The 20,112-nt window shown below is 49.8% G+C and overlaps 1 protein-coding gene across 5 annotated transcripts in view; it reads right to left on the bottom strand.

The window, feature by feature from the left end:
• Positions 1–1,807: 1,807 nt before the first annotated feature.
• HIF3A (hypoxia inducible factor 3 subunit alpha) overlaps positions 1,808–20,112 on the bottom strand; it is a 41,231-nt gene continuing 22,926 nt past the window's right edge. For 4 of the 5 annotated variants that reach the window (XM_032227327.1, XM_032227328.1, XM_032227329.1 and 1 more), the window contains exons 2-15: positions 18,073–18,263; positions 17,104–17,249; positions 15,700–15,784; positions 14,865–14,974; positions 14,266–14,480; positions 12,214–12,320; positions 11,792–11,939; positions 9,698–9,858; positions 9,369–9,601; positions 7,979–8,074; positions 6,368–6,750; positions 4,296–4,407; positions 4,073–4,178; positions 1,914–3,241 (exon numbers count right to left, since the gene is read on the bottom strand). In XM_032227327.1, the coding sequence (XP_032083218.1) occupies positions 3,090–3,241; positions 4,073–4,178; positions 4,296–4,407; positions 6,368–6,750; positions 7,979–8,074; positions 9,369–9,601; positions 9,698–9,858; positions 11,792–11,939; positions 12,214–12,320; positions 14,266–14,480; positions 14,865–14,974; positions 15,700–15,784; positions 17,104–17,249; positions 18,073–18,263 (2,245 nt within the window). In that variant the 3' untranslated portion in view covers positions 1,914–3,089. Of the gene's footprint in view, positions 3,242–4,072; positions 4,179–4,295; positions 4,408–6,367; positions 6,751–7,978; positions 8,075–9,368; positions 9,602–9,697; positions 9,859–11,791; positions 11,940–12,213; positions 12,321–14,265; positions 14,481–14,864; positions 14,975–15,699; positions 15,785–17,103; positions 17,250–18,072; positions 18,264–20,112 lie in introns of all 5 variants that reach the window. The other variant, XR_004256239.1, reaches the window with a different exon arrangement.

Consider the following 20,112-nt stretch of genomic DNA (forward strand, 5'->3'; position numbering starts at 1 on the left):
TTCATCATCCCGCGAATGTTGACGCCCCGGCTACGCGGTGCTCGAAGGACAAAGCGCATAACCACAAAGGTGGTGTCCAACTGTCAGCATGAAGTGTGGGCATCTCCGCACAACGCGGAATTGGGATTTGGAAGGTGTGCACCGTCGTTGGCTCACCTGGTGTCTGATCCTGCCTTCCGGAAAGTGGACTTCGAAATTGTGGGATTAGAAGGCGGATTATTTCCAGAGACCAGAGGGTCTTCTGATTAATTAATATTGATTAGGGGACTGGAGACTAAAACGTGTGAAGCACGGCTGCAGGAACTGGGTGTGGCTAGTCTGACAGAGAGAAGATCTTGGGGGGACATGATAGCAGCCTTCCTATATTTGAGGGGCTGCGACGAAGAAGAGGGGCTCAAAATATTCTCTAAAGCCCCTGAGGGCAGGACACGAAGCAACGGATGGAAACTAACCAAGGAGAGATGCAACCTGGAATTAAGGAGGAATTTCCTGACAATGAGAACAATTAATCAGTGGAACAGAAGTTGCCTCCAGACGTTGTGAATTCTACAACACTGGAAGTTTTTAAGACGAGATTGGACAACCATTTGTCTGAAATGGTAGAGGGTTTCCAGCCTAAACAGGGGGTTGGACTAGAAGACCTCAAGCCGTCTGCAGCGTAGATATGTGTCGGTGCCTACGCGCAGTTGGAAGCCAGTCTAAATCAAGCTTTACTCGCTGGGATAACGTTACAATGGGACTTACACGCTGGCCAACATTCTCCTTCCTGGGCCACCGTTCGAGATTATTTAATTAAGTGCAACCCCTTTATATCAGTATTAAAGCTTTGGGGTGTGTGGAGGAGGGGGCCCTTCTCAATCCCGAAGACGGGAGGAGAGGAAAGGCGAATGGACATTTTGATAATGCCTGCTTGTCCAGAAGACGCGGACTCGCAGAATGGAAAAGCGGCTCGGTTTCTATTTTTTTTAAAAGCCCGTCGGAGAACGCGAAGAGTTTAGTTGGGGATTTCATTGGGAAAATGTTATATTTCCCATCACGAGCCAAAACAGAATCCCTTTTCCACGCTGCCAGAAAGATTGCGTTCGACTGAGGTGAAAGTAAAGAAAATCCACGGAGCACCATGAGATTAGCTTCTAAGTAAAACATTCATAAAATCGGGGTTTAAAAAATCGGATCGGATCCCTGCACAACGGTGTTTCAAACTTTGGAGACGGGTGGACTTCAACTCCCAGAATTCCCCAGCCAGCAAAGCTGGCTGGGGAATTCTGGGAGTTGGAGTCCACATATCTTAAAAGTAGCCAAATTTGAAAAAAAAACAGCTATACATCATTACTTCAAACTGAGCCACGCTGACTTTAGCGCAACTTACTTCGAAGTAAGCGTGACGGGGATCGAGGTGGTAAAAACACGGGAAAAGGGGAGCACCTTCGGGGAAATTCCGATTCCCCTTTCGTTAAAAGTAGTAAGGGGGAAAAAAAAATAGCGATTGAAATATCGACAAGAAGGTCATTTCTAACAACGGATAACATTTCATAGCACCGGTTCAAACTCGCTGAACGGAAAGCGTTTCGTTATCGAAGATGTTCGTGATCAGCCGGCCCTCGCAAAGGTTTAAAAACAGAGGACGGCCGTTCTCCACCACAAAAAGCCTTTGTCGGGGGAGATTGGTCTGTTTTCTTTATTTTTTCAGACCGTACTTTCTTAAGGCTCCTGAAAATTTCTCTTCGGATGACGGATTTGGCAAATCCTTTTTTTTTTTTTTTAATTTTTTTAAAGGATTTCGGATTTTGCAATTGTTATTTTTTTCTTTTTCTATTTTTCTGGAACGTTTTGACGACCGACAGGTTCGAAATGTCGCGTGGGGTGTTGGATTTTTAAAAATATATTTTTGTTGTTGTTGTTTCCTATTCAAGTTTTTTTTTCTTCCTGGGGGTCAAAATTTCCAAGCTAGCCAGTTTTCCCCCAATCCAGCTGTTTTCCAGATGTGACTTGGCTTGCCGTGAAAGGGATCAACGACCTGCATTCAAAACACACCAGTCAACTGCTTGATCGGGGGAGACGGCATGCTTTTAAAAAAAAAAAAAATAGGTGTGGGGGATTTTTTCCCCAGAGAATTTCCTTTCTATCTTGCCTTGTTTTCTACAGGGCATCCGATATCCTCCGCACCGAAGGCGGGCAGGACGGAGCGCATTTTGTAAACAGAGAGAGGTCTTTTAAGTAGGCCCAGATGGGGGCCGAAGCACCAGCGTTTCTGTTCTGGGGGGGGCTGATTATTCCATCAGTGGGCCATCTTAGGGGTGGGGGGGGGAAAGATCACTCTCTAGAGTCCAGGACAGGTGTTCTCACCTGGCCAAAATGTCCTCGCAGGAGCAGAAGCTCGCAGGACTTCTCTGGTTCCTAATTCCTTTACCAAAGGTGAGACCTTGGGTTAAGGTCAATGGGAGCACCGTAAGTGTTCTGGGGAAGTCGTGGCGAGGTGTCCTCCCCCCGGAGAGGCTAACGCGGATGTTCGCCCTGTTCTCAGAGCGGGTCCCCTCCCACTTCTCACCTCCCTCAAAGGGGTGAAGCCCTTCGCCCCAGGAATGGCTGATCTTACCGCCTGGGCGCCTCCTGAAGGATCTGTCCTAGCGAGCCGAGGACAGAGGAGAAGGTAGAGCCCCAATGGGTTCTGAGTCTCCCAAGGGGGAGCCGCACCCGTCTTTCTCGCCCGGGAGGGAATCCCTCTGTGGTGCTTTCTCTTCCTTTGGGGGAGATGGAGAGAGCAGACCCCCCCCCCTCCGTGAATCGGTCCCACTCCTGGCCCCCTTCCTCTTGGTTCAAGAACATTCAGGCGGATAAGCACCAAATGGGGTGGCAGAGACCCCCCCCTCCCAACCGTCTCCGGAGGGGAGAGGCTGCCTGGGGAAGGGGACGGGACTGAGGTAGGAAGAGTCCTAAGAACGCCAGTGGAGGGTGGACGGGCGGGGGGAAGGGGCCGGGAGGAACCCCTCCCCGAGGGGGCATTTGGTTGGATTTGGTTCCGGGTGTCCCATCTGCAGAGCAGGAGTGTGGGATGGAGGTGCGGTGGGGGGGCGGTCAAGGTTGCCACTTCAGGTGGCCTGGTCCAGCTCCACCAGGAGTTCCTCCCCCAGCTGGAAGTGCTCGCCACCACGCCTGGAGACCTCCTCCTCGCCATCGTACAGGGCCAGCTGGGAGAGCGCTGGGCCGTCCACCACGAAGGGCAGCATGTCTCCTAAGAGGCCTGGGGGCAGAGAGTCGGGGGTGGGGGGGGAAGGAAGGCGAGACAGAGAGAGGTAATCAGGGGTTTGGGACCTTAACCCGCATCCCCCTCAAATCCGGCCATAGTAAGATGTCTTGAGACAGCCGGGAAAATCCCAGCCACGAGAGCAGGAAGCGTCAAAGGAGGAACTAGCCTGGAATCCTTGCACAGCTGCAAGAGGCATCAGCCTGACTCCGCCTGGTGGTTTCCCAAGGGAAGGCAAGCAGTCTAGGGCAGTGTTTCTCAACCTTGGCAACTTGAAGATGTCTGGACTTCAATTCCCAGAATTCCCCAGCCAGCATTCGCTGGCTGGGGAATTCTGGGAGTTGAAGTCCAGTCATCTTCAAGTTGCCAAGGTTGAGAAACACTGGTCTAGGGAGATTCTCGCAATATAGGTAAGAGCACAATAAAGTGGCTGGCTCGGTCCTTTCCTGAATGGACCCGGTTGCTTGCGCCTGACAAGACTACATCTCCCAGCATTCAGGAGGGTGCCCTGGCCAACCATCCCTCAGCCCCTTCCTGGTGTCCCATCATCAATGCTTAACGGAAGTGGGGTTCGTTCTCTGTTTAACTGCCAAGAAGAAAACATCAGCCCACCCACACGGTCAGGGAAAGCCACCAGCATCTCAAAAAAACAGGGGCAAACCCCACTCCCTTCCAGCACTGATGATGTAACCTAGTTGGGTCGTGAAATGCCCATGAGAAATGTTCATTCAGGACTGCCAGGTCAAAGGGACAGGACGGGGGCTCTGGGCTGACCCCGCCAAGCCTCGTCCACAGAACCGCTCGACTCCAGACCCCAGCGGCACTCACCCATGGGTTCCTCCAGGGCCAGCAGCTTCTTGCCCAGGGCCACGGTGCCCCCGCAGCCCCGCTCGGACCGGGCATCCAGACACTCTTCCACGCTGAGCAGAAAGCCCTGGCGGGACAGAAGGATTGTCTATCACAAAGGGATTTTGTGTGGGCACGAAAGAAGGTGCACTAGCTTCATCCCGGCTGAAGTCCTTCCCCATGCAGAGGGCACCTCGGAACTTACCAGGCTGAGCGAGGGCATCAGGAAGCTCTCAGCCTCGTGGTTATGGGCCCGCTTGGCGGGGCTGGTCTCTAGGAAGAGATCCCTCTCGTCATCCAGGCTAATCTCCCGAGTCCTGTTGGGGGAACGGAGGAAAACGTGAGCCAAAGACGGGTTCAAACTGAGGTGGGGGGGGGGGGGGCTGTGCCACACGATCCAGAGATGGGCTTCTCTGAACACAAAACGGCCAATGAAAGGCACGTGTTTTAGAAGGATGTTTCTCAAGCTCGGTGACTTTTAAGATGGCTGAACTTCAACTCCCAGAATTCCCCAGGGCTGGCTGGGTAATTCTGGGAGTTGAAGTCGACCCATCTTAAAAGTGGACGAGGTTGAGAAACACTGCTTTCAATGATGAGCAGATGAAAGAATTATTGCCCTCATTCCTCAAAACAATTTCAATTTTAACTTCTAATTTGAACAAGTACCGTATTTTTTGGAGTATAAGACGCACCAAGATTTTGAAGAGGTAAATTTTGAAAAAAAAAAAAAAAGTTTTTGCACTCTGCAGGCCTCCCAAACCCTCTGCACGACTCATTTTTTTGTGACAAACCGGGCATGCAGAGAGTTTGAGAGGCCTGCAAAGTACTCCTCGGGGCTGGGAGGGGGAGGAGGCACAAATGAGCAATAAACGGCCCGTTTTTTGCCAAAAAAGGGGCATGCATAGCCTTTAGGAGGCTTGTAGAGTGCTCCTGGGGGCTGGGGCAAAAATGAGCAATAAACAGCCCATTTTTCACTAATTTTTGCCCTCCCCATCCCCCAGGACCACTTAGCAGGCCTCCCAAACCTTCTGCATGTTCATTTTTGCAGAGGGGTGGGGTTTCAGGAAGCCAAAAATGCTGTATTCAGTGTATAAGACACACCCAGATTTTCACCCCTCTTTTTGGGGGAAAAAGATGCGTCTTATACTCTGAAAAATACGGTAAGCAGGGCCGGAGTTTCCTATAGGCTAACTAGGCTTCAGCCTAGAGTCTCAAGATCAAGAGGGGCCTACATTCAAATTGTTAGCAAAATTAAAATTACACTATTCTAAAAACAGTGAACACTAAAACACTGAACCGAAAATAAGGAGAAATTCTACGCATATGACTAATAAACAAACATAAAAATGTATTGGTTAAGATCGTTCCAGCACCGCGGCAGTTGGGGAGCCCGCCCACGTTCCCAGCACCGGCGGTCGGGCGAGAGGCGTGGCCGCTCCCAGTAGCCGCCCCGTCAACGCGGAGCCCACCAGCGGCTAGGCGGGTGAGGGCGAGGGGGCCGAGCCGGGCAGCTGAGCGCAACAGGGGAGGCGGCTGGCCTCGCTGCCTTTGCCGCAGAGCAGAGCCGCCCTCCGTCGGGAGGCCAGCTATATATATTGACGTGGCACGACAAAACCGCGGTCCACTAAAGCGCGCCCGATTAAAGCGCGTACCTGACGTCATCAGCAGCGCGACAAATACGACCGCAGAGAAAAAAGGGCGCTTTAAAAAGCGCTTTTAAAGCAAGCCGATTCACGTAAAGGTAAGGGTTAGGGTTAGGTTAAGGGTTAGGGTTAGGGTTACGTTAAGCGTTAGGTTTAGGTTTAGGGTTAAGGGTTAGCGTTAGGTTTAGCGTTAGGTTAAGGGTTAGGTTTAGGGTTAGGTTTAGGGTTAGGTTTAGGGTTAGGTTTGGGGGGTTAGGGTAAGGTTTTCGTGTTAATTTTAACTTTACCGCTGTTTTCGTCGCGTTAATTTTAACTTTACCGTGATGTTTTCATCACGTTGTGATGACGTCAGGTACGCGCTTTCGTCGAGCGCACTTTAGTCTACCGCGGTTTTGTGGTGGAACCATATATTGATATATATTGATATATATCACAGTAATGATGTATTTTATTGTCTCTCATATAATTTACAAACTTAAAAATGGGAGGTGAAAGGGCCTCATAAGTGGAATAGCCTAGGGCCTCTTTTCATCTAAATCCGGCCCTGACGGTCCAAAGCTTCACCTTCCCTGTTTTTGCGTTATCGCTGTCAGTCGCCCTCCAAACTCTGATACAATTAAAGTCAGCGACTGACCTCTTCCTCCCGCCCATGGGAGGCCTCTGGCCATTCAGGCCGGTCCCGTCCTGCACAGACTGGATCTTGACCGATGCCACCATCTCCACCATCTGGCCTTCTCCGCAGGGCAAGTTGGCCAGAGGGGTCTCAACGGGGCGTCCTTGGCTCAAACTGCTGTCGCTGCCCCAGCGGGGAAGAGGAGCCGCTTCCGGCGGGCGCGGGGACACGCCATGGAAACTGCGCGAGCGAGGCCTCGGAGGGGGTGAGGTGGGCCGGGGGCCTGCCCCCGGATCTCCCCGTTTCTCGGTCAGCCACGGCGGATGGTCGGTGCTGCTGAGCTGAAAATCATCGTCCATCGAGATATAAGGAGCCAGCATCTCTAAGTCGAGGCCTTCGTAATCCTGAAACGGGGAGCAGGGAGTTTTCAGTAGAGGGAGGAACCAGAAAGAATCTAGAACGGTTGCTGGAATTGGGACTGTCTAGTTTAATGAGAAGAAGGACTAGGGGAGACATGATAGCAGCCTTCCAATCTCTCAGGGGCTGCCCCAAAGAAGAGGGAGTCAAGCTATTCTCCAAAGCACCTGAATGTAGAACAAGAAGCAATGGGTGGGAACTAATCAAGGAGAGAAGCAACTTAGAACTAAGGAGGAATTTCCTGACAGTTAGAACAATTAGTCAGTGGAACAGAAGTTGCCTCCAGAAGTTGTGAATGCTCCCACACTGGAAGTCTTTAAGAAGATGTTGGCTAAGCATTTGTCTGAAGTGGGGTAGGGTTTCCTGCCTAGGCAGGGGGTTGGACTAGAAGGCCTCCAAGGCCCTTTCCAACTCTGTCATTCGGTTAGAACTGAAAAAGCTTCCTGGATGAGAAGCGAAATGTTTTAAAATAATAAACCAAGAAAGTCCAGCTGCTTTTTTGAAAAAAAAAAACACTTTGGGACAACCATGACCAGGATGATGGGGAATCTTCATAGATATGGAGTCAGAAGAACAGAGGCCCCCACCCCCACAAAGATACCACATAATATGGGGGTTCTTTCCTAAATGGGTTGAATGTTTTGGTAGCGCAGTAGCTGAAAACCCAAAATCCCCTTTCCCTCCATTTGGGGGGGATGAAAAGCCAGAAGCAACCCGAGTTTCGTCCTAAGAACAGGACAAAGTGAAACTAAGGAAGGAAGGATCTCCTCTTCATCCAGGAGGGTAGTACTGGCAGTCCTCGACTTACGACCACAGCTGAGCCCCAAATCTCCATTCCTAAGCGAGGCAACGGTTAGCTTGATGGCCTTTTTCTCGCCACAGCTGGGAAGCGAATCGCTTGAGTTGTTAAATACGCCACATGGTCGCAAAGTGAATCTGGCTTCCTCATTGACCTGGCTGGTCAGAAGGGGCCGCCAAAGGGGATGACGTGACCCCGGGACATTGCGACCGTCATAAATACGAGTCAGTTGCCAAGTGTCCACATTTTGATCCCGTGACCATGAGGGAGGTTGCCATGGTGGTCAGTGTGGAACTAAAACGCTTCTTTCAGTGCCCTGGTAACTATGAATGGCCACGAAACAAGCTGTTGTAAGTCGAGGACTACCTGTGGGCTGGCCTCCCAACTGACCCCACCCCCACCCCCAGCAGCCATACCTGCAGCGCTGTCTCCATGCTCTGCTCTTCCTTGTTGGAGGCAAAGAGCTTCTGGACGTTCTCCATGTCGAAGATCAACTCCTCGGGCAGCTCCGTCTTCGGGTGGAGGAAAGGAGGAAGGAAAGGAAGCTGAAGGCTGGTAGAACCCACCGCCTGGGGCCCAATTCCCATCCCAAACAGGGCCTTCCTCCTTCCTCACCCCCAGGGATGTCAAGCGAAGGCCGTTGCAGACAGGGAAAAGTTACCACAAGGTGATCAGCAGAGAAAGGGCAGGAGTGTGTGCGTCTCTGGCCCCTTTTAACCAGAGACAGACAAACAGATGCCCTCTTTCCCCCCAAAATAAGACATTCCCCGGATAATAAGCCTAATCGGGCTTTTGAGCGCCTGCGCTAAAATAAACCCTCCCCGAAAATATTGCAACGCAGCAGCAGCCATGAAGTGACCACGCTCACCGCCTCCTGCACCTCAAAAATAATAAGGCCTCCCCGAAAATAAGGCCAAGCGCTTATTTCAGGGATCAAAAGAAAATAAGACCCTGTCTTATTTTTGGGAAAACATGGTAGACAGATAGACAGATAAATAGAGAGACAGACAGAGGTAGGGAAGGATAGAGGAATGGATGGGTGATAGATAAATGATCAAGGGATAGAGGGATAGATAGAGGGATAGGTGGATGGATGGATGGATGGATGGATGGATGGATGGATGGATAGATAGATAGATAGATAGATGGATGATAAATAGATAGATGATAGATGGATGGATGGATGGATGGATGGATGGATGGATGGACAGAGGTAGGGAGGGATAGAGGAATGGATGGATGATAGATAAATGATCAAGGGATAGAGGGATAGATAGAGGGATAGATAGATGGATGGATGGATGGATGGATGGATGGATGGATGGATGGATGGATGGATAGATAGATAGATGGATGGATGATAAATAGATAGATGATAGATGGATGGATGATAGATAAATGATCAAGGGATAGAGGGATAGATGGATGGATGGATAGATAGATAGATGGATAGATAGATGGATGATAAATAGATAGATGATAGATGGATGGATGGATGGATGGATGGATGGATGGACAGAGGTAGGGAGGGATAGAGGAATGGATGGGTGAGAGATAGATGATCAATGGATAGAGGGATAGATAGATAGATAGATAGATAGATAGATAGATAGATAGATAGATAGATAGATAGATAATATAGATAGACAGACAGAACGGATAGATCGACAGACAGACAGAGACAGATTTGGATGGATGGAAAGATGGAGGGACAGATGATAGATACACACAGAGACCGATGGATGGATAGATAGACAGATAACCCCTCCCCCACCACCACCAGAGTGTCCCTCCAGGTTGCCTTACTAGACTGTGATTTCCCGCCACCTTCTTAACCACCGGCGCCGTCTTGGAAACCGGGAGGGGCGGTTTTGCCCGCCCGGTGCCCGCTGCGGAGTTCTGGGTCCCAGGCGGGTCGAAGATGGGCCCCAGCAATTTCTGGAGATCCGGACTGCAGAAGCGTTTGGGATCCAACTGCAATTCCTCCTCGCTGATGTTGGCCGGGCGCAGGAAGGCCAGGATTTTGGGACCCCGAAGCTCTGGGGAGCGAAAGCGTCGAGGGTTCAGTTAGGGGAGGGGGAAACTGGCAATCCCCCCCCCCCATTTCACCCCCCCCCACTGCCCTCTTTCCTCACCAAAGCTGAGGTTGATGATGGTGTCTCCTCCGTTGGGATCCATCTCCTCCAAGGCGCTATCGGAGTCGAGCCCTTCGAGGCAGGGCGGGGGCAGCCGGCGATGCTCACCTTGGCGGTCCGTTTGCTCCAGGGACAGGACCAGGCCATTCTCTTCCACCTGGCTATGGGAAGACATGGAGACAACATGGAACCCTTCAAGGTAGGCCAGGTTGGGAAACAGACAACAGACAGTTGGGAGGAGATCGTTTCTCCACAACTGTTGTGGCTCTCGACAATAGGTTGCTCAAACGTGGCAACTTTCAGAATTGCAATACAATACAATAGCAGAGTTGGAAGGGGCCTTGCGAGGTCTTCTAGTCCAACCCCCTGCTTAGGCAGGAAACCCTATACCGTTTCAGACAAATGGTTATCCAACATCTTCTTAAAGACTTCCAGTGTTTCCAGGGCATTCACAACTTCTGGAGGCAACTTCTGTTCCACTGATTAATTGTTCTAACTGTCAGTTCTAAGTTGCTTCTCTCCTTGATTAGTTTTCACCCATTGCTTCTTGTTCTGCCCTCAGGTGCTTTGGAGAATAGTTTGACTCCCTCTTCTTTGTGGCAGCTCCTGAGATAAAGGAACACTGCTATCATGTCTCCCCTAGTCCTTTTTATCAAACTAGACAAACCCAGTTCCTGCAACCGTTCTTCATATGTTTTAGCCTCCAGTCTCCTAATCCTCTTTCCTGCTCTTCTCTGCACTCTTTCTAGAGTCTCCACATTTTTTCTACATCGTGGCGACCAAAACTGAATGCAAATATTCCAAATGTGGCCTTATAAAGTGGTATTAACCCTTCATGTGATCTTGATTCCATCCCTCTGTTTATGCAGCCTAGAACTGTGTTAGCTTTTTTGGCAGCTGCTGCACATGGCTGGCTCCTATTTCAATGGTTGTCCACTAGGACTCCAAGATCCCTCTCACAGTTACTACTATTGAGCAAAGTACCACATATCCTGTACCTGTGCATTTCATTTTTCTTGCCTAAATGTAGAACCTGACTCTTTTCACCATTGAATTTCATTTTGTTAGATAGTGCCCAATGTTCAGGTTTGTCAAGATCCTTCTGTCTCTTTAGCCTGTTTTCTGGAGTGTTGGCTATTCCTGCCAGCTTAGTGTCATCATTCTGGGAGTTGAAGTCCCCCATATTTGAAAGTTCCAGTTTGGAAAACTCTATGGCCCATGATTGCGAACTCTATGGCCATATCAGCGGGCATGCGAGCCGTTGCCCTAGCGTGGCTCCAGCGCGCATGCTGATTTCCAGCTGGTTTTCAGCTGCCCTTCCCTTCCCAGGAGTCTCCACGCAATGCCTCCCCTCCCCAGGCTCCAAAAAAAGCCGTGTGCGCATGCGCGGGGCAGCAGGGGGGGGCTCATGCGCGCATGGCAGGGGACACAATGCTCTGTGGCATCTAAGTAAAACGCAGTGGCTCAGCGGCGGAGAAAAAAAGGTCGTATGATGGAGCCGAGGTGGCGCAGTGGTTAGGGTGCAGTACTGCAGGCCACTTCAGCTGACTGTTATCTGTAGTTCGGCGGTTCTAATCTCACCAGCTCAAGGTTGACTCAGCCTTCCATCCTTCCGAGGTGGGTGAAATGAGGACCCAGACTGTGGGGGCGATATGCTGACTCTGTAAACCGCTTAGAGAGGGCTGAAAGCCCTATGAAGCGGTAGATAAGTCTAACTGCTATTGCTACTGCTAAAAGAAAAATGGGAAAAGGCAGGATCGGCTTATCAACGACATTGTTCACTTGAGGAAGTGCGCGGATTTGCTTAGCAAGGTCGTACGACGAGGTGCGACTCATCTAAACCACGGCCTCGCTTAGCAACGGAAATGTTGGGCCCAACTGCGGTCGTAAGTCGAGGACTACCTGTATTGGAGGAGACTCGGAGGTTCTTTTCAGCTCTGCGCTTCAGAGGCAGCCAAGGAGGTTTGGGAATTGGAACACAATGTGAATCAAAGGGCGGCGGGAGGGGGGGGGCGGTGTTTCGGGGACGGCGTCCGTCTTGAAGTTTTTCGACCTCTGGGTGGGGGGGGAGCAGTGGGGGGGGTGTTGGCTGACCTCAAGACGAAGTGAATGCAGACGATGCTCTCGGGCTGGGAGTTTTTGCTGCTGGAGATGACGGTGGCCTCGGTCTGGATCCAGATGTAGCCCCCATTCCTGGCTAGGAAGCGGTACTGCCCCGTCACGGCTTGTCCCTTGCTTAGCACTGCCGATAGGGAGTGAAAGACAGACAGTCTAGAACAGACAGACAAACGGATAAGCGGGGGGGAGACGGGGGAAGAGACGGTAAGGCGGAACAGGATTCGCTTCGCTCTCGCGGGGAGGATACGACGTTCGGGTTGACCCCAGACCCGTTCCGTACCGACACCCCCCCCCTCCTCCCCACAAGCCTATGTCGTCCAGGTGTGGAGTGGACGGCAGGAGGAGGAACGTGCGGGATCGGAAAGGAACCGGACAGGCCTGCGACATGCTGGACTTACGGGTGTTGATGCTCTTGCTGACGGAATCCGAATCCAAGGCGTGGATGTATTCGTAGAGGGAGCAGCCAAGCAAACTTTCGGAGGTGTAACCGGCCATCTCGACAATCCTGGCCCAGGAGGAGGAGAGATCGGACAGTCATCAGGGAATCGTATTCTGACCGAGTGAGAACAGGGGTCTCCAGCCTCGGCCACTTTTAAGACTTGTGGACTTCAACTCCCAGAATTCCCCAGGCAGCAGCCAGTTTGATCACGTGACTGTGATGATTCGTAAGCCGTGAGAACCGGCCATAAGTCCCCGTTTTCAATGTTGCTGTAACTTTTTTTTCTTTAACTAATTCTGTTTCCGAATCCATTTCTATTAATGCATTATACAGTCTCTCTATATGCATTGGACTTTGATCTCTAAGTTGTTTTAGTAAATTATCCTCGTCTTGCATAAAACCGATTTTTTGATCTTTGTTCCATCTGGCCTGTAACTGCCCATACTGAAACCATGTTTGAATTGCCTTTCCCTCTTTTAGTACATTCAAGGGTTTTAATTGTAATACACCTCTTTCTAAGGTGAGAAGCTGTCTGTATGTAATTACATCCTTTTTTTCTACTATGTTTATGTTTTCTATTGCGTGTCTAGGAATTGCCCACATGGGTATCTTATCATTTAGTGTGTATTGATATTTTTTCCAGACCCGCAGTAGAGCATTCCTTAAAATATGACTTTTAAAGTTCTTATCTACCTTTTTGTCATATAGCAAGTAAGCATGCCAACCATATACCAAATGTTGTTGTAACTTTTAATGGTTACTAAACAAATGGTTGTATGTCGAGAACTGCCGGTAATGGATTGGAGCGATGGCGTTCCCTTACCCCACGAATTCAGACAGTGGTAGAAGCTCCCAACACGAACACAACACATGATGGCTGAGCTTTCTGGTGCTAACACAAAAACTGCTATGTGGGAGAGTCCAAACTCATGTGCAGAACACTGAATATAGAAGGGTTTGCTTACGTATCTCAAAGTTTCTCCCCCCAAAATCAAATTAAATCTCTTTTATTTAGTTACTCTCCAGGTTGGGGAGCCAAAGGGTGAGATAGAGATAGAGACAGTCAGAGACAGACAGACAGATATAGATAGATATAGACATGTAGATAGATGGGTGGTTGGGTGGGTGGGTGGGTAGGTAGTTAGGTAGGTAGGTAGCTAGGTAGGTAGGTAGGTAGGTAGGTAGGTAGGTAGGTAGATAGATAGATAGATAGATAGATAGATAGATAGATAGATAGATAGATAGATAGATGAGATAGATAAAAAAGAGAGATAAATGAGAGAGAGATAAATATGGAGATAGAGATGGAGAGAGAGAGAGATGGAGAGAGAGATAGATGGAAAGAAAAATAGATTTGGAAAGAGATGAGAGATAAATAAAGAGATAGATAAATATGGATATATATATAGAGAGAGAGATTGATAGATGAATATAGAAATAGAAAGAAAGAAAGAGAGATTTGGAAAGAGAGAGATGAGAGATAAATAAAGAGAGAGAGGTAAATATGGATATATATATATAGAGAGAGATGGATTGATAGAGAGATGACTATAGAGGCAGATAGAAAGAAAGAGAGATTTGGAAAGAGAGAGATGAGAGATAAATCAAGAGAGAGAGATAAATATGGATATACAGTATAGAAAGAGATGGATAGATAGATTGATTGATTGATTGATTGAGAGATGAATATAGAGATAGAAAGAAAGAGAGATTTGGAAAGAGAGAGATGAGAGAGAAATAAATAAAGTGAGAGACAGAAATATGGATATATATATAGAGAGAGATGGAGAGAGAGAGATTTTTACCTGTGGATTTGACCCTGTTTGCTCAACACCATGCCCATCCTATCCGCCATAGTTGCAACCCCTTGGCACAACATCCCAACCAAGGTCAAGGAACCCATCATCCACAGACAGAACTCAGTGGCTTCTGGGTAAGGCGCCTCCCTTAGTTGCTATCTCCCCAACTACCCAGAGGGTGGGCGAAGAGGGGGCGGGCATCTCCCACTCACCTGTCATCACAGTGGGTGAACTTCATGTCCATGGTGTGGCGGCTGAGGAAGGTGCCACTGTCCAGGGGGGTCTCGATGTTGGCGGGGTGCGGGATGGCCTCACAGATGAGCACCAGGCATCGCAACGGGGGCTCCGCAAAGCCCCCTTCCCCTTCCTTCCCTGCGGCTGGCTTGGAAGGCGCATAGGAGCGCATGTGCCCGGAGCAGTGCAGCACCTGGGAGGGAACAAGGAGGAAGCTGGCGGCAACCGATGGGTGGGAACAGCGCCTGTTTATTCTGGCTGGCGCCTTCTGAGGGTGCCAAAAAGGCGCCCGGAGAGCTTTCGTTACAAGACGGGCAGCATATAAATTGAATAAATAAGTAAATAATCATATATAATAAGTTATAAGACTGGTGCCCTGGCCTAGAGGTAGAGCTCTCGCCTCACAATCAGGAGGCTGCTAGTTCGATCCTAGGTAGAGGCAGATATTTCTCTCTCTGAGTTCTCACACTGGGAATATATCTGCTGGGGGAAAAAACTCCGCATCGGCGACAGGGAAGGGCATCTGGCCAGTAAACACTCAGCAAGGGATTATGGGGTTGTTACAATAGTTGCTCACCTTCCAGGTGGCAGACTTGAGGTTGACGGTGCGCCCTCTGGTGGTGAGCGTGCTCTTCATGCGCAGGGAGAAATTCCGCTCTGTCTTCACTTCCGCTTTCTTGGAGAAACCTGGGGAGAGCCGGGATGAAGGGTTAATTAGGACATATGGGGGTGTGGGGTTGGGGAGGGGGTGCATGGAGGGAACCAACAGGCGGAGCAGGAAGTAGGAAGAGGGATGTTTGGTCCTAGCTTCCGGCTTCTAGGAGTCAAAAAAGCGTCAGCAAAAAGGGGGCGGATGGAGATTTTCGAAGGCTTTAACTTTGCCTCTTGTTATTGTTTCCCTTTGAAAACATGACAGATTGCCCTGGGAAATGTCACAGACAGAACTCAAAGGCTACAGAAAGAAGGAGGGAGGGAGGGGGGGAGAGAAAGGAAAGAAGGAAGGAAGGAAAAAAGGGAAGAAAGGAAAGAAGGGAGGGAGGGAGGAGAAGAAGAAGAATGAGGAAGAGAAAGAGGAAGAAATGGAGAAAGCAAATGGAGGCGGAAGAGGAGAAGGAGAAAGAACAGGAGTGGGGAAGGAAAAGGAAGAAATGGGGAAAGTAAAAGGAGGAGGAAGAGGAGAAGGAGGAAGAGAAAGAGGAGGAGGAAAAGGGGAAGGAGGAAGAGAAAGAGAAGGAGGAGGAGCTGCTGCTGAAGGAACTTAAGCAACAAACTACAATTTGAATGGACCAGTGCAGAATTCGGGTAGCCTTTGACCAGCCTGCCCAGAGAGGCCCAGGGCTGGAGGAAAGGGGACCTCGTAGCGATCCCCCCTCCCTACTCTCAAGAGGCTGGCGAGGGGGGGGGGGACTCACCCTGCCTGGGGCTCAGCACGTCCTGCAGCTCCTCCTGATCACAGGGGTGGATGAAATCGAAGACGCTGTGGCCGATCAGCTCCAGCTACGGAAGGAGAGAGAGGGGGGGAAAAAGAAAGGATGAGGCACATCTGGATGATGAAGGGAGGGGAGAAGCCGGGATGAAGGCTCGGTTGCCCAGCAGCCCACATCGGCCAGGTGCCAACGGATGGGCAGGGCTCCCCAGAGCCAGCCAATCAGAAAGCCCCTTTATTTCTTGCCCTCCCCTCTACCCCATTCAGAACTTTTCAATCAGGTTCCAGATTGGGAAGATTTCTTTTTCTTCTTTTTTTGCAAAAGAAGGCCCTTGTTTTATTTAGTAAAATCAGGAATGCGATGTTGTTTCCAAGACAAGGGAAGTGAGAGGGAGGGGAAACAATAAATAAACCAGGGAGTTTTGCAAAAAGCACACGGCATTTGAGGCCAGAGAGGTTCGTTTGGAGTGGATTTCGGCAAAAAGGGGGAATTCCGTCCGTTTCCAGGTTTGCTGGAATGTACATAAAACGGCCTTCCAAAACTTTTTCCCCAGCCTGACTCCGTCTCCCCAAAATCGTCCGAAAGATCAAATCGAAGCTGAACCCAAAGGACAAAAAGATCCATTCAAAAATCAGGGGTGGGAGAGGAATTTTGAACTTGACACCTCTGAAATTTGAATTGAGAATGCCAGCACAGCAATAGCAGTTAGACTTATATACCGCTTCATAGGGCTTTCAGCCCTCTCTAAGCGGTTTACAGAGTCAGCATATTGCCCCACAACAACAATCTGGGTCCTCATTTCACCCACCTCGGAAGGATGGAAGGCTGAGTCAACCTTGAGCCGGTGAGATTTGAACAGCCGAACTGCAGATAGCAGTCAGCTGAAGTGGCCTGCAGTACTGCACCCTAACCACTGCGCCACCTCGGCATGGGGGGGGGGCGCGCTCCCAATGGCTGACAGAGAGGCTTAGTCTTGACTCCCCCCCCCTCAAAAAAAAAACCAAAACCACTTCCAGGATCCAACGTTCATAAGAATCGCTGGTTATTTTTATTTATTTGTTTGTATCCCTCCTTTATTTATTTTTACAAAAAACATATTCAACACACCACCTTCCTCCTCCTTTCCCCACAACAACAATCCTGCGAGGTAGGTTGGGCAGAGGGAGAAGGACTGGCCCAAAGTCACCCAGTCGGCTTTCATGCCTAAGGCGGGACTAGAACTCCCAGTCTCCTAGGGATTGTCCCAAAGTCACCTAGCCAGCTTTTGTGCTTAAAACTAGAACTCACAAGCCCTCCCTCTTTAGCCTGGTGCTTTAACCATTGTTCAGAGTGACTCACCTTTGGTTGAAACCCCACCCCCACCCACCTGTGGGAGCTCCTCCCGCTCACCTGGCTGAGACCCAGGTGCTTGTTGACATTCTCAGAGAGGTAGATCATGTCCCCTTCCTCGGTCAGGACCATCAGGAAGCCATCCAAGGCCTTCAGGTAGTAAGAATCCACCTGCTCCTCCGCTTTGACCTGGTCTTGCCATTCTCCTGGTTCAACAGAGTGTGTAGAAATTGCTTTAAGGCAAGGATAGATTCGGAGTGGCTTCCCACACCAAAGTCACAAGGCAGAAAGGACTGGAGTGGAAGAGGGGGGGGGTGTGTCAAAAAAAGCCACAGCAGAGGCTGAGTTTGTGTGATTCTACCTCTTTTATTTTTTTTTTGGCCTGTAGGACAAAGTAATAGCAATAGCAATAGCAGTAGACTTATATACCGCTTCATAGGCCTTTCAGGCCTCTCTAAGCGGTTTACAGAGAGTCAGCATATTGCCCCCAACAATCTGGGTCCTCATTTTACCCACCTCGGAAGGATGGAAGGCTGAGTCAACCCTGAGCCGGTGAGATTTGAACCGCTGAACTGCTGAACTGCTGATCTAGCAGTAGCCTGCAGTGCTGCATTTAACCACTGCGCCACCAAAGTAAAAGTATGCAAGGGTCACTACAGATAGCCCTAACCTCAGGCCGTTTAGAGATCATGCGAAGTTCTGATGGGCCTCTCTGTGGGATAATCCCACCCGGGATTTGAACTTCTGACTGTCCACCATCTCACAAGAGGGACTAGAATTCTAACGCTCAGCAATGAGGCCACGTTTATGACAGTTTGTGGGTTAAATGACCAGGTTTTGGGACGGTTTTGCTGAAAAATGTCAGCAAGGGATTGGACTAAAACAAGGGTCTCCAATCTTGGGAATTTAAGACTCCTGGACTTCAACTCCCAGAATTCCTCAGCCAACCTTGGCGACTTTAAGACTTGTGGACTTCAACTCCCAGAATTCCCAGCTTTGGGTGAGGGTCTCCCCCATGGAAATGCTTACCAGAATTCAGCAGCTTATGCATTCTTAAGTAGCTGATGGTCAGCCGCATGATGGAGGCCTTGTCCAAGTGGGCGCTCACCCCCCGGGCAAAGGGCAGGGTATGGGCCAGCTGGTAGAACACTTCCGTCTCCTTGCTGCGCCGGCATCGCGCTGCGTCTCGCGATTTCTCCTTCCGGATTTCGGTGGTGGACCTGAGAGGGGGGGGGAAGGGACAAGGAGACGGTCAGTGGTTAGTGAGAAGATTTAATGGGGAACGCACCAATGAGACACAGACCGATCTGGGTTCGAGTCTCCACTCAGGTGGGGAGTTCATTAGGTTCAATTCCCGCCTTAGGCACGACAGCTGGCTGAGTAGATTTTGAGCCAATCGCCAGGAGACGGTGAGTTCTAGTTCCACTTTAGTCATGAAAACTAGCCGGGGGACTTTGGGCCAATCACCAGGAGACTGGGAGTTCTAGACCTGCCTTAGGCATGAAAGCTGGTTGGGTGACTTTGGGCCAATCACCAGGAGATTGGGAGTTCTAGTCCCACCTTAGGCACGAAAGCTGGTTGGGTGACTTTGGGCCAATCACCAGGAGATTGGGAGTTCTAGACCCGCCTTAGGCACGAAAGCTGGTTGGGTGACTTTGGGCCAATCACCAGGAGACTGGGAGTTCTAGACTTGCCTTAGGCACGAAAGCTGGTTGGGTGACTTTGGGCCAATCACCAGGAGATTGGGAGTTCTAGTCCCGCCTTAGGCACGAAAGCTGGTTGCGTGACTTTGGGCCAATCACCAGGAGACTGGGAGTTCTAGACCCGCCTTAGGCACGAAAGCTGGCTGGGTGACTCAGGGCCTTTCTCCCAGCCCAACCTACCTCCCAGGGTTGTTGTGGTGGGGGGAAAGAGAAGGACAAAGGAGGATTATGTATGCTCCCTGCTTTGAGTTCAAGTAATAAAGGCAGGATAAACATCCAATCAATAAATAAACAAATGGACATTTCAAGAAATACTGAAAAGCAAATCAGGATGCCGATATAAATCAGCGTATGCAATTATCGCTTCTGTTCTCTCTCTGGGTTTTGCTTCCAGCTCTAGAACTGTATATTAAACAGGCCACCCACAACCCACATTATTTTGTCTTCGTTACATGTTTTTTTTTAATTGGTGGTTTTTCAAGGTTGGCAACTTTCCGCTGTGTGGACTTCAACTCCCAGAATTCCCCAGACAGCCAAGGGGAACTCTGGGAGTTGAAGTCCACACAGCGGAAAGTTGCCACTCCGGAAAGAGAGTTGATTTAAGGTTGAGGGTTCCTCCCTGAATAAAAATGGCTAAAATACTAAGAAGAGGAAATCATCCAGAGCAGTGTTTCTCAACCTTGGCAACTTGAAGATGTCCGGACTTCAACTCCCAGAATTCCCCAGCCAGCAAATGCTGGCTGGGGAATTCTGGGAGTTGAAGTCCGGACATCTTCAAGTTGCCAAGGTTGAAAAACACTGATCTAGAGTCACTTAGGAAGGAAGGGCCAGGCAGAAATTGAATTTAAACAAATGCAATAAATAAGGAAGCCATCTTCCTGAGCAAAATACAGTTCCAACCGACTGTGTAACATAACAATGCCAGCCTTACTCTGGGTGTAAAAGCAACTACTTTCCTAGATCACCCCTGAATTTGCACTCGAGGGGAGCAGGTTTTTTTAAAAAAATCTCTTGACAGGAAGGAGAAGAGGGAGTCCTTGACTTACAACCATAAACTGACCCCCAAATTCCCGTTAAGTGAGTTCTGCCCCCACCTTTCTTGCCATCGTCGTTAAGCGAATCACTGCGGCCGTTAAGTTAATAACCCGGTTGTTAAGTGAACCTGGGCCTCCCCCCTGGACTTTGCTGGCGGGAAAGTCGCCAAAGGGGATGACGTGACCGTGGGGACCCAGCAACGGTCGTAAGTATGAGTCAGTTTGCCAAACGTCTGACTTTTGATCCTGGGGCTGCTACCGAGGCCCCCCCGTGGGAAAAAGGGCCACAGGTTCCTTTTTTATTTCCCAGCGCCGTTGTTAATTTTGCACCG

Source organism: Thamnophis elegans, chromosome 12 (genome assembly GCF_009769535.1).
Source record: "Thamnophis elegans isolate rThaEle1 chromosome 12, rThaEle1.pri, whole genome shotgun sequence".
Taxonomy (NCBI): domain Eukaryota; kingdom Metazoa; phylum Chordata; class Lepidosauria; order Squamata; family Colubridae; genus Thamnophis; species Thamnophis elegans.